The 14,239-nt window shown below is 38.8% G+C and overlaps 1 protein-coding gene across 16 annotated transcripts in view; it reads left to right on the top strand.

Annotated features, from left to right (window-relative positions):
• The window catches only part of LOC107098150 (nuclear factor 1 X-type-like), a 298,579-nt gene extending 297,178 nt beyond the window's left edge, over nt 1–1,401 (top strand). For all 16 annotated transcript variants that reach the window (XM_015395640.1, XM_015395634.1, XM_015395636.1 and 13 more), the window contains one exon: nt 249–1,401. In XM_015395640.1, coding sequence (XP_015251126.1) covers nt 249–263 — 15 coding nt within the window. In that variant the 3' untranslated portion in view covers nt 264–1,401. The remainder of the gene's footprint in view (nt 1–248) is intronic.
• The last annotated feature ends 12,838 nt before the right edge of the window (nt 1,402–14,239 follow it).

Below are 14,239 nucleotides of genomic sequence, written 5' to 3'. Positions count from 1 at the left end.
TGAATCACTGAGATAAACCAACACAAAGCAGCACTTTATTGTGAACTGGAATATAATGATAGGTGTTCTTTCAACAAATTAATATCTGCAAAACTGCTTAAAATATGTTTGATGGCAAAACATAATTATGTTTTTGTATCATTTTAAATTAATTTAGTCAATAAGCTGTTTTTTAAGAAGTGTTTCATTTGAATTTTAAGACGAAAATAACCTCCTCTCCTTCTCCTCTTTGTTTTTATTTCTTTCAGTCTTGGTTCCTCTGACAAGATATGTGCACAAACCAGCAAATAGAAATCTTTCTTTACTAATTAACACAAGAAGAAAAACAAGAACAGATCAACAACCTGCAGGAAGACAGTAATTGTCTAACCGACCTCTCACCAACCCGCCCTGACAGTACGTCTCATCCGATACGAAATATAACCCGAGCTACGCAGGAAAATGACGCTTCTAGAGGAACCCTGCACATATTCACGCAGTCAGAGGGAGGACCTGATTGGATGACGAGGGGAAAGGGATGGACTCATAGGATGCTAGGAGGAAGATGGAGGTGAAGGAGGACAGCGGTACGCAGGCCTCCTCACGCTACCGCCGTCCAGCGGCGATGCGGGAGCAGCTAAAGGCCGCGGCAGCGGTCAGCTTCTCCCTGCTTTGTGAGCAAATGGCTTAAAATAATCAACTGTCCAGCAATTACAGATTCAAGCGAGAACCCCCCACCCCCCCTTTGATGTCATCATCGCCGTATCGAAACCCAGTCGGTTCCTTTCACCCTGCGACCCATAAGCAGGCGACCATGCCAAACCATCTCCAGATTGAAAGTTGCACTACAAGCTGAATCAGTCAACACTAACCCTAACGATGTGCACTATTTACCTACGAGGCATGGGAGGAAAAACCACGCCGCCTATACCGTTACGTTCTACGAAAAGGAGACAAACCACAGCCCACCAGAAGCCTTCACGTGTCCTCGACCCGTCACGGTTCAGCCCAGCCAATCAGCGGCCTCCCCTCACTCTCACTAAGTTCTCAGTCTGTGTGCCATGACTGCAGGATTTTATTTTCCCACTTTTCAACATTATATTTCTATATATATATATATATATGTAAAAGCTTTCCATTTTTTTTTTACCCAATAAGCTCAGTAAAATCCCTCCTCGCATGACGCCATCAGTGTCCAAGATAGTGAGAAATTTCACCGCTGTTGAAAGCAGCTATGAGTTCCCCTATTCGACCTTTTTATAAACGTAGATGAACGCTGACTAATATTCCCCCCTCGCCTGTTTGCTTATTGGAATCAACTCTTTTTTGGGGGGGTTTGTACTGTTTTCTAATTGTTTTTGTATTTGAATGGCAGCACCTTAAAGTTAAAGAAGAAGAAATGATATGTTGAGGTAAAAAACACGGAACCCTTGAGAAACAGTAAGAATTTGGGAAAAATGTCCACCTGCTGTTTTAGATGCAGAGATTGGTATTAACGCCTCGGGAAGCTACAGTGAGCAGCTGGTTAGATTCTTTTTTAAATGTTTTTTTGGTAGAGGTGCCACTCGGTTAACGGTTTTTCAGATTCGTTAAGTCTTTCCAGAAGGATCAGGAACAAAACTTCTCCACTGTCACTTTAACTGTAGGTGAGTTTATCTGTTGAAGTGGGAAAAAAGTATTCAACTATTGAACCTAGTTAAATTAACGGAGATCGATGGATTTCACTCAGTCGGCACTTTATTTTCTTATCTTTGCAGAGAGAGAACAGTTCATCATACAGCCCTTACGGCGCAGTAATCAGCCCTGTTCTGCCTAGACAGTTTGTCTAATTGATGAAAAAACTGAGTCAAAACAAATTAAACACACTTTAACAAACCTTGGGGAACAATTTGGCTTTTCGTGGGAATAAGTATGTTTTTTACTAAAACCACCCCTCACTCAGACATTTTCTCAGCCTTGCAGGTGAAGCAAACTGAGTAAAAACATTTTTCACTAGATAAATAGCATAACTAAATATATGAGACAAGATAAATCTAAATTTTCTGACCACACTGTTTTATTTTGGTCTTTTTGCAGCCGGCAGTGATGACATTGGAGGATGAGTTTAAAGTTGGGGCATAGACAAACAAGAGGTTTTAATTCTTATTTATTTTATAGAAAATCTGGAAATGATGACAATCAGTTGCTTGAGATAAAGGGAACAGAGCATTAAATACGTTTGACCTGCTAGTAAGAACTTTACTAATTAATTAGGACTAAAATCTGAGGTAGTTTGAAACAAACACCAAGTTTCTACAGGTGTTATTGCACTTTAATTCACTCCACGTATGCTTCATATTTTAGAGCTGCAGGTCCCACCTCCATTTTTAAATCCAACATGGCTGACGTACATATTAAAAGTAGCTATAAACTGCTATTATCTGCACCTGTGTCTGGTAGTACAAAAGCTAACTGCGTATAATTGCGAAGCTTAAAGCAAAACTTAACATTTTAACACTGTAAAAAAGTTCTAATTAAAGTCGACGTCTTATTTGGAAGTAATAAATTTCTTGCCATCTTTATGTAGCTTAAATTCAAATTAGCTAGCCCCAAAGACTGAAGCTAACAGCTAGTCCAAGAACATTATCAATCAACTTGCTCCTATAAAATCATTTCACATTTTATTAACCATCCACTAGGAGAAAAAAGTTTATTTTATTCATGTTTTAAATGTTTAACCAATTTAACAGGAGTTATGGGAGAGAAAAATAATCTTACAGAAGGAAATCAATTGAGTTTTTTTATATGTATGGGTAGAGATAGAAAATATAAGTCAGTATTTTAAAATACAAAAGCACACAGTTGGAGACTTCATGAAGAAAACCTTTGGCCATTAGTTTGATGCTGATTTATCTGAACACATTCAATAAAAAAGCTTTATTTTACTTATCAAAATAGGTAAAGAATCTAAAATTTGCCTCTTTAATATTCAACCTTCAGTTGGAGGCAGTGCGTCCCCAATTATCTTCCTGACTGAAATGCACACTGAAAACGGAACATTTCTGATATGAAATTATATATTAAATTATAAAAAGCAAAAACATTCAAGATAGATGTAAAACTTAGGCTCTGGTAATGCTTTTATAATTGTAAACATTACTTATTTATTTCATTAATCAAAAGTGGTCAAAATTAAAGTATATTTCCGCTGTTCTAATAGAACTCTAATCTCTTTTTTTCCGCCTTTAAGGTGTTTTATAAAGAAAAGGACGTGCATCCCTAATAATGCTCCTGAATGAAAAAACACAAAACAGATAATTGTTAAAAGTAACAACCTTATTTTAGTAAAGACAAGCTGTATTTTGCTTTGATTTTTATGCTCTGTTTTGCATCAAATAGTCACTTTTAAACACAGGCTGATCCATAGTGACGGACTTCCTCCTAACTCTACTTCACAGCTAAATGGTGTAAATAACCACCCAGTGTAAATCTGAAGATTTTTAACAAGTTCTTGGCTTAATTTTTGGGTAAATAACTGAGGTATATCTGAGACTGATATAGCTAAAGGTAGTTCCTAGAACCTCTTGGACTAGTTCTTAGCCTCTTGGACAGCGAGACCAAATTTATACTAATTAAAGACGCCAGGATTAGTTTCCCTTTTAATCAGATTTGATTTAATTCTATCATACAACTTTAAAGCTTAAAGGATCATCTGTGAACAGTTTAAAACTGATTAAATCTAAAGCTGCCAGCTGTAGCTTCCTGTTGAGGTTATCACTTTTCTCATCCAGCAATCAAAGAAGCATATTAACCCAAATGTTAATTTTATTGACATGGTTTAATTGTTTTACTACCAGAAGGCCCTTTACTCTAGGAAAAAAAAAACAAGTTTGGTTTTGACAATCAGAGGATTTTTTATATTTATTTCTGGGGACAGACAAGCTGAACCAACTAGATTTTTTTAAAAGGCACCTACTCCATCCGTTCCTCCTGTAAGTTTATCCTGTTGTTTACACTCCCAGACAGGCTGCTGCTCAAAGAGCTGAAGGCCACACTGCGGAGCAAAATAAACACGTCACATTTCTGGTTGGGGTTTTTATTTTATTTTAGGGGGGATGCCATAAGAGATCAAGAGTCAAACACTTGTGCCAGTTAAAGGTATAGTGGAGGATTTTCATAACATTTTTTGAAAAGACCCACTTTAAAAAAAAAATGCACATGCACAACCCTGTACCCGCTCCTGAGAGGGAACACCTATTTAACGCGTGTGAGAGCGTGCACAAGCCTGTTTCTCCTCGTGCACGCTCTGTTTAAAAGTTGCTGTTTGCATCGCTCATACAAGCGTACTTTCCAAAAGAACATATGCAATTTTTCCACTATGTCAGACTCACCTACTTAAAGTCGTAGGGAAGTCATATTTAAATTTATCAGACGATATCCCAAAAGTTAGAAAATCCTGTCTTAAAATCTGTGTTTTTTTGCTATCTTAATTAATTTTTTTGATCATAGCATCTTGATTCATATGTCACAGCTAATATACGCAACGATTGAAATAAGAAATAAGAATCATTTACTTTCCCATTGAGTTCCATCCCAGCTAAGAGAACTGGCAGCGTTGCGAGGCAAGGGCTCAAACATGTACGGCTGTAAGCCTTCTACACCAAACCAAGCTTCTGCCGCCCTGGCGTCCTCTTCCACAACATCTTCGTCCCCGCTTTCCTCCTCTAAATAAAAAATGGATGACGGAGGAGACTCATCCACGACCTCCGACACTAAACTCTCCTCCTCTTGCATGTTTCCTCTGTCCATAGCGTTCCTTGACAGTGTCGTTTCTAAGTCACCAATTTAGTGCTACTTGGTCCCAATGGAATTTCCCATTGGGAACCTACTAGCACTAAGTTGCTAACTGGTTAGCAAGATGCTTCCGACACCGGCCACAACCAAATTTGCTTGTGAACCTTCCGCCACAACAATCCCGCCCTCTTGATAGACGACCAATCACGTTCACTTTATTCACTCGCGTAAAGTCGTGCACCACTCGGGAGAATTCGGAAATATAACGGTTGGAACGGCCGTTTCTCTACGACTTAAAGTGAAAATGGGGGCAAGCACGTAGGACGGCCTTACATAAACATATCATCAGAGTTATTGACAGTTAGGAGGACCACTTATTTAGATGATCCACCCAGAAAAAGAACATCCTGCACTATACCTTTAAGAGTTGTTTCGGTTACACCCCCAACACACCAGCACTAAACCTGAGCCATTGTAAATGGAAGAGCCCTTATAGATCAAATAACTGCACTGAAACAATCATGTCAGCCAATCATGAAACAAAACAGCAGATTAAGTTAGTTAGACCAGGCGACCCGTTTTTAATTAGGTGTTGCATCAACCGTTCAGTATTAACCGCATCCCCGCGCCGCGGAACGCGCACCAGATTTCAAAAGGGAAGTTTAAAATCTAGACAATCCATGGAGGCCTTTATGCTTTCAGTCATGTTTTATACAGAACAACCCGCACGCTTTCTTCCACCGTCACGAGTCCAAACACCCATCCAAACCTCACAAAATAACTGGACTGCCTGGCCGCGCTCTTTCGCTGCGGGGAAAGCTGTCGTAGTTGGCCCAGCAACCGGCGGCCATGAGGAGAGGACCGGCTGAACAAGGCGTTAGGCTGATTTCTTTTCGAATCAAAGGAAGTGCCTCTGTAATCCCATTATGCAATTTGTCAAAACATGAATTCAGGTTGTTTTTTCTCACATATAAGCTATAGTAAATGGTTAAAAAAAACTGTCTGGAGGGGGATGGAGAGAAAAAAACAATTACAGCTCACTAGATAATCTCAAGCATCTTTATATATATAATACACTTTTCTATATATTTATAGATATATACTTCTTTTTTTTAGTTTGCAAGATAAGCTCTGTGGCAGTCTAGTTATTTTTTGAAGCATGGCATACATCGCAGTCATAGGACGCATCTGGAAAATGCTAATTGGAGCTCCAGTACCAGTTTCTAAGCCCATAACCGTTCGAAAGGAAATCAGATCCACCGCAGACCCATTCGTAGACGTAGAATAATCGGTTTCAGTAAAGTAGAGATAAGGATTAAAAAAATTCAGACAGATTTGTTTTCTTTAACGTTTCGATGGGAAGTATTGTTCTTTAAATGATGTATGTCGATTGAGCCATGTGCAATGCCTTGGTAGAGGAATTGTGTTTGTTAGAGATTGTTTGAGGGTGTCATGCAAAAAAAAAAAAGAAAATGGAGGGAAACCCTCTTTTTTTTCTGTTAGTTCGTTTATTTTTTAAGTCCACGTGCTCCGGGACTCTAAATACACGGGCAGTGAGTTCAAAAAAAAAAAAGGAAAAAAAAATTTTGGGGGGGGACATTGCTTTTGATTTTTTTTTTGTTTCCTTTCAACACTTTTTCAAGAACGAGAAATTCACTTTTATTGACTTGTTTTCGAAAAACGCGAGAGTTAAAGGAACAGTTTCGCAGCTCATAAAATATATATCATTATGAAAACTGGTGCTTTTGTAAAAGAATAAAGTACATTCAGTCTCTATTATACATAAATAATAATAGACAAATTAAGTGTTATCGTTTAAAAAAAAACAACTAATTTTTAGGAAAACATGCATTACTCTATTTCTTTGTATTTACCGGGGAGAGGGAAGGGGGGGGGGTCATTGTACGAAAAGGTTGTTGTAACAAAAGGCATTTTTCTTCTCCCAATCCTTCATAACACAGCAGACAGAAAGAGAAGATAAAAAGAAAAAACACACAGATCCTCTTGTAAAAAAAAACAAGAACTTGTAAAAACTGTTTCCTGCGGACTCTATCCCCCCCCCCCCCCCTCCCCCAATGATCCTAACCCGGGACAAAGACAAGGTCTTCCCAGATTCCGGGAGATGCACAAGTCTGGATTCCTGTTCCTGAACGACGTCGACGAAAGACAAACATGCTGTAAATGATGACGTCTGACAGGATGTTTTCATTCGTGACTCCATCTTTGATCAGCGGAGTTTTAGACCACACCAACCCGTCCCCCCCTCCCCTGAAACACCCACCAGCTGTAAATGATGATAAATATTTGTTTGGTGACGTAGTGTTATAGACTCAGAGCATCTTTAAAGGTTGTCCCTAAAAAGTGCCTTTTGTTCACAGATTCCATCTTGTATTCCTGAGTGCCCGTCTCAAAAAGAAAATAAGTCCCCTCCCTCCTATTTCTATATCTTCTTCTTCTTCTTGGAGCTTTTTCAAGCTGTATACATAGTACTAAAGGAAATTGGTGTGATTTAGTTGCTCTTTTTATTGTTCAATACTTTAGAAAACCTGGGGAAAAAAATGTACAAAAAAAAAAAGCTCTCCTCCGTCTTGCTTCTCTTCCTCTGTATCTTGTCGTCTGTTTATCTTGGACACTGGAGTAGTCTGTAGCTGCGTATCCTCCTCTCTCTCCTCCCCTTGCTTTCCTCCCTATTCTACCTTCAGCGGGGTTAAAAAAAAAATAATGGAAAAATGAACAAAAAAAAAAGAATACGCAAATATTTTTTCGTTTTGTTTTTTTGTTTGTTTTTTTTTTTTTGTCTGAGCAGAATGCAATTAGCTCACATGTTATCCTTGTCTGTACGCTTCACATTGTATTACCATACCCATCTTCTCCAGCTTCTCCATTCAACGGCTGATGTAAGTGAACAAGTTACACCACGAGGCTCTGGGCGGGGCCGAGGACTCCGATGGGGGAGGGGTTAAAAGAGGCGGGTTTTTGGAGACATTCTGGCGGGAAATCAAACAGGATGGAGAGCTAGGAACACTGGTTAAAGATAACCAGCGGGACTCCTAGTGTAAATGTTTCTGTTCATAATTTAAAGAGAAATTATTATAATTTGGGGTTTAATGTTTTTTTTTATCTTCACTTTAATTCATCACCTTGCTAGCAACAGTGAATGTGATTATTTATATAAAAGAAAAAGTTAGCCTTAGCACCATGAAGCCACGTAGTAAAAGGCTCACCGCACACTAAATATTTCTGGCTTCGTTGTCATTTTTGGAGGGGATATTCACTTAAAAAGACAGCAGAATTTTTTGGAAACAGACAAACTATTAAGGAATCTCATTTCGAATTCTGAACTTGAAAATACAACGTTGTCTGTTGAAGTTAAAGGAGTCCTAACCTGGTCTTTTATACATAGAACCCCCCTAAAAAATATCCAGAAATTCTTGTTTAATAATTTTTAGAGGAAAAAAAACATTAAATAAAGCAAATTCTAACCCCTTTTGTTACTCCTAAGGGTACTACTTGTATATATTTGTGTGGAAATAGCATTAGCATCATCATCAGTTAGCCCTTTTACCTGCTCTCCTACAAAACGGGTAACAACGTTTAACTGTTGCCTGAAATGAGTCTCTGATTGGTGGATTTGTCCCTTTTGGTGGAATAGAGACGAAAGTGGTGCTAGCAAGGCTAGCTGATGCTAGCATCCTCCCAGGATTGATGTCAATACAGGAAGAGGACCAAAACTGCACTTTGTGGGATTTAATAAGTTTTAACCCCCCCAAAAAAGCCACTTTAACACTCTGGATTTTCTGGTAGATTTCAATTTAAGCCCAACACCAAAATACTTGTTTTAACAGGAAAAAGTCAGATTTTCCAGGCGATTACTCCTTTAATTAACAGTCTAAGTTGGACAGGTGAAGAGCTTCAAGCAGCCTCAATTAACTAAGAAATGCAGGCATAAAACAAACAGCCAATACAGCTCTCTATTTGAAACACAAAAGTTCGAGCATTAGGAAAGGTAAAGCATTAGGAGGGTTGATGGTGGTGTATTTATTTTAGTATATCCTCTCCAGAGTCTTTAGTCGTGTCATGGCGGGCCCAGATTTAGCACTTACACCTCTCATGCGCTTGAGAGAGATTCAAAAATGATAATATTGTTTTTATTACTCTTTGCAATCAAGCTAATTAAACAATTAACCCAACTACCAATGAGAAGCCATTTCAGAGACTCACAGAGAGCAGTGAGTTTGAGCATAATCTGCCTCTATGTTCACTTTCTGCCTGGTTTTCCTTTGACCTCTGACCCAGAAGTCCCCACCATCCTTTCTACGGAGCAGCGTCTCGTTCTCGCAGCTCCCCTCCCAGAGCCCGTGGTGAAATGCATGTGTTAATTACAGTTTCTTTTCCATAATAATGATAAAAAGCAGTTTGAAAAGAGCAATGCCTTTACCTGATTGAATAAAAGGATGTTCTTGGCTGTACCAACGGTCTGCTGGCTCTTTATTACTGAGTTTCGCTGCAGCAGAAAAGGAGCAACCAAATACAATTGGCTCCATTTAAAGCATTAAAAACATGTGGACCGCATCTTTGGGAAGAAGAATATGAAGTGTAAAACTGGAAAATGAATTAAGAAAATGCGAAATAAAGATCATAGATTGTTTTCCTTCTTTTATTATGTAATTATTATAATGTATGTTGGGCTTAAGAGAACTAAGATGTTTTTACTTTGTATTTTAGTTCTAATGAAAAACAAATGTGTGTATAGTGGGTAGGGTTCACAAAAGTATGGATGATCCAAAAGAATCGATACACAACAAGTTCCGTTTGCATATTCCCACTCTTGTTGATTTTAGATTTCTGGATTATTTGTACATTGAAAGAATAATACTTTAGAGCGAAGGTCTTCAACAGGGGGTCCGTGACCCCTAGGGGGTCCACGGAGGTACTGCATGGGGTTCACGAAAGTTTTGGTTGATTACTTTTTTATATATATATATCCCCTCTGCAATTTTTTCCCCTAATTGAATTGTCTTTAAATCCACATTAACATGAATTCAACAGACTGTAGTAAACAGATAAATGGAGGCACAAGATGTCTTTCAGTCATCAATTCTCATATTCAGCGACACACAGGAGCTCTTTCAAGCTGGGCACCGTTTCATTCACAACACCTGTCCCATCAATGAGGAATCAGAAATACTTTAATAGGGTGATATTACATTACATGACTCCATAGAGTGACTATAGGACCAGTTTGATATAACACAATTTCATATAATATGTGTAATTAGGGGGTCCCCGCTCCATCTGGCCATCAGTTTGGGGGTCCTTGGCCTGGAAACTGGTGAAGACCCCTGATTTAGACAATAGAGTTCTTACAATCAACCTGATGAAAGGTGAAGGAAGAGGAGAAACAATTAACTAGTTTTCATTTTGGTTACCAATTAACCTAAAACCTTAGAAAGGCCTTTACGGTATAACCTCTCCCTTTTCAGAAAGGTTTCTTTAAAATAATTTTTGAACCTATTTTTGTTTAATAATTAATTGAATAAAAAGTAACATTTACTCAGGTTATGCTGATTAAAATGTGTTTGATCTTGATAATTGTTTTTTAAATTAGCAAATACTTTTTCGTTGTACCTGCTTCCATGATCATTGGATCTGTTTGGTCACCTGAGTTAAACCCTGAGGAGAAGCTGAGGCCCATACACCATGCAGCCCTAAATCTAGGAAATAATTACATCTCCTATCCTAGGTTCCTTTCATTGGCTTCCTGTTAAATCCAGAATAGAATTTAAAATCCTCCTTCTCACATATAAAGCCTTAAATGGCCAAGCTCCATCTTATATCAGAGATCTGATTGTTCCTTATGTTCCTAACAGAGCACTTCACTCTCAATCTGCAGGTTTACTAGTGGTTCCTAGAATTTCTAAAAGTAGAATGGGAGGCAGATCTTTTAGTTATCAGGCTCCTCTCCTGTGGAACCAACTACCAGTTTTAGTCCGTGAGGCAGACACCCTGTCTACTTTTAAGGCTAGGCTTAAAACTTTCCTTTTTGATAAAGCTTATAGTTAGAGTGGCTCAGGTTATCCTGAGCTATCTCTATAGCTATGCTGCTATAGGCTTAGACTGCTGGAGGACATAGGGACCCCCATTTCATCATTCTGCTTCATTCTATCTCTATTCTCCCACTCTGCAGAATCTGTTTGTTCAACCTCTAACATTCTCTCTCTACTTTTTCTCATAGTAGCTTCATCTGGTCTGTTCCTGTTTGGCTGTGACTCCATCCTGGAGAGAAATATCAGCTCTGCTGCTGCCATCAACACCTTTGTTTATAGATGTTTGAGCTCGGCCTGTTTTTCAGTGTAGTCCTGTTTCTGTGACTGTGACTAGCTGGATGTGCTCTCTTCGTCCTCTGGCATGGGAGTTGGCTCGGGGCTCGTCTGCCTGGCTGTGTTTCCTAGATGGGTCCGCATTTTACAGCTGCTTTTTGTGTCTCTGCTTCTGTCTCTTTGAACCCCAGTCGGCCTCGGCAGATGGCCGCTCACACCGAGCCTGGTTCTGCTGGACGTTTCTTCCTGTTAAAAGGGAGTCTTTCCTCTCCACTGTCGCTACAAGCATGCTTAGTGTGAGGGATTGCCTTCAAGTCAATAAGTCGATGCAATCAACTGGTTTTCCTTAAATAGAAAACTTCAATCAATTTCACTGGATGATCTGGTTGAACTGTAAAGTGCCTGGAGATGAGAGGTGTTGTGAATTGGCGCTATAGAAATAAACTGAATTGAATTGAAATACCTCAACATTCTTCTTAAATGAAACTTCATGGCATTTGTGTTTCAGCCTGATACAGAGTCTTTCCTCTGCATGATCAATGTTGGGGTTTTTTTTTACCTGGCAGTTCACCATTAATCTCTCCTCAGCTTCAGTGTAACATTTTCCCTTCAATGTATAGTGCTACAGCAAACAAGAAAAAATATGAATCTCTATAAATATTTACCCACTTGCATATATAGCTGCCTGATTTTCATAATACTATGAGGTGAAATTTCCAGGTAAAAATCCAGGTATTGACTCACCTGCGATGGCTTTAAAGGAGTCATAGCAAAACAGAGTTTCCATTGTCATAGATGAATAACGATAGTTCAGTCTGTGAAATGGACGTACAGAGAAGTTCAAACCCCATCCACACCTCCTTTCTCTGCAAATCTCACAATTCTAAACCTCCACCACAAAACGGGCCGGTATGCCCTCCCCTGTCTGCCTTACCGTTGTCCAGGCTACATTCAACGGGTCGGGTTCGGTCGCTCCGCCCCCCGCTGGCAACCTGTTTACGTGCTGCGCTGTAGTCGACCAAAATCCCGGACAATTTTGAACCCCCCCCCCACCACCACCACCACCACCGACATTTTTTAGGTATGAAAAGTAGGACATGTCTGGGTCACCCTACCATATCAACGATTTGATGTTTCAGTGAGTGCTTGTTGCTATGATGCGTCTTTGCTCAGCAGCTTCGCTCGTTGTAAACCAACCAATCAGCGCACAGCTCATCTAAATATTCATGAGCTTAGCATAAAAAGAAGAAAACCTGTCGTTTCATTCTATTGCTTTTAGCCAGGCTGCATTAGGGCTCATAGAACAGCAAATATGCCATTTTCAGCCCAACCAATGTTACACACCCTATTCAGAGACCTTAAAGACCAGCACCAAATATCCTCTAGAATCATTCCATCACCACTGTAATTCTTTTTTTATATGGTGAACAAGCAGGTGACCAGAAGGTGATGACGGCGCTGGATACTTGATGGACAGCTGGAGACTTCCTGAGCTGTTCAGCATCCCTGATGGTTTACACCAAGCTGCCGGTTGCGTAACTTTGCATGACAATAAATAGGAGTCTTTGATACAGTGAGGGCCCCAACTCCTGTCACACAGCCAACACACGGTTCCAGGATCTAACCTTTATCAGCCCATGAAAACCTGAATCACTCATATCATCATAGTGATCTCTCAATTAGTGCTCTGATTTTTATTTTGTTTTCTTTAATTTAGCTTCATGCATCAATTCTAAAAGAAACAAGCTAATGCCAGCAGTGTATGAGGACATTATACAGCAGAAAACAAACAACATAGTAAAAGGTTGCTGTGTCAAAAAGAAGAAAAAGTCAAACTATTCAGTTTGACAAAAAGATATTTTGTTTTAAATGTTTTTGGGATTTCAACTTCTTTTATTGTAATGTTTTAAGTCATTTTTCCCTTTGAATTAAATCAGGTCTTCAATGAAAGGTGATGTCATTGTTTCCCTAGAAGCTGATTGGCTGCTGCGAGGAGCATCTTCTAGGAATCAGATCAGTCCTTTAACCTTTTATAGGGCAAGTGAGCATCTTTGATTACTATCATACCCCTTACAAAGAAGCCCCTCCCCCCCCCAAAGATACTGCTACATGGCTGTACATCTGATTTTGGCATTTGACCAATTAGATGAACCCATGAATGATATACTACCTACTGGAAATTATGTAGGAAAAGTTAACATGTCAAGAAAAAGGTAAAAAGCTCATTGAAAAGTTCAAAAGTTTATTAGCTTAGTTAACAATTATATTTAGGTTTATAAACTAAACAATGTGCCAGTGTCAGCATTAATGCCTCTAAGGTTATGTTGTACCAAAAAAATGTGTTTTTCGCGAAGTTTCTTATAGAAACACTTTTATTTTTCTTAATATATTCGGGCCAGTAGGCGTTTCTTATTACATTGACATTTTTTTGTCATCAAAATATCCAGATTTTTTTTATCTTACAAAAGTAATAAGGTCTTGTCCTGGATTCCAGTAACACTATTGGCTTGAATTTTTTTTATTTTCAAAGTATTTCACTGAGTAGTGTACGTAACCATGACGACTAGCCTCACCAAGAAGTAATCCAGCTTGGTGTACCAGAAAGTCAGGATTAAGCCTGAAGTTTGTTTTACTAACCAGTAATCCTGCCTCATGGTTCAGGCCTCTGTGGGTTTATTCCAGAATAACTGATATTAATCAAGTAAATAAACTCAGCATCTAATTAAAGCATCATCTTGTGACAACATCCCCCATGCATAGGTGATCTGGGAGGTGGGCGGAGTCAGACCTTCTTTGATTGGCTTTATGCACTGGGGGCGTGGCCTTAAATTCTTAAAGGGGCCATTAACTGCCACGTCCATCAGATTAGACGTATGATTTAGATATAAAGATTTAATCATTAATTTAATATTTAGATGTTCAAAATTCATATGAAGGATTTGGAAATAGATTTAAAACTTAATTTGTTTTCAACTAAACATAAAAGGGGGGCAAAAAACTAGACTTAAAAAAAAAATCTATATAAATATTTGCCCACCTGCATATCTAACGTCTTTTTGAATAAAAAAAAAAATCCTGGATGGGAAGCAAAACGTCTGCAAACAAAGTCCAGTGGATTGTTTTTTTGTTTTTTCTTTTGCAAAGAAAAAACTTTAACAAACGGTATA

The sequence above is a fragment of the Cyprinodon variegatus genome, unplaced genomic scaffold (genome assembly GCF_000732505.1).
Source record: "Cyprinodon variegatus isolate N-32 unplaced genomic scaffold, C_variegatus-1.0 Scaffold751, whole genome shotgun sequence".
NCBI lineage: Eukaryota > Metazoa > Chordata > Actinopteri > Cyprinodontiformes > Cyprinodontidae > Cyprinodon > Cyprinodon variegatus.
Note: the sequence above shows the minus strand (reverse complement) of the source record. Positions and strands in the feature narration are given on the sequence as shown.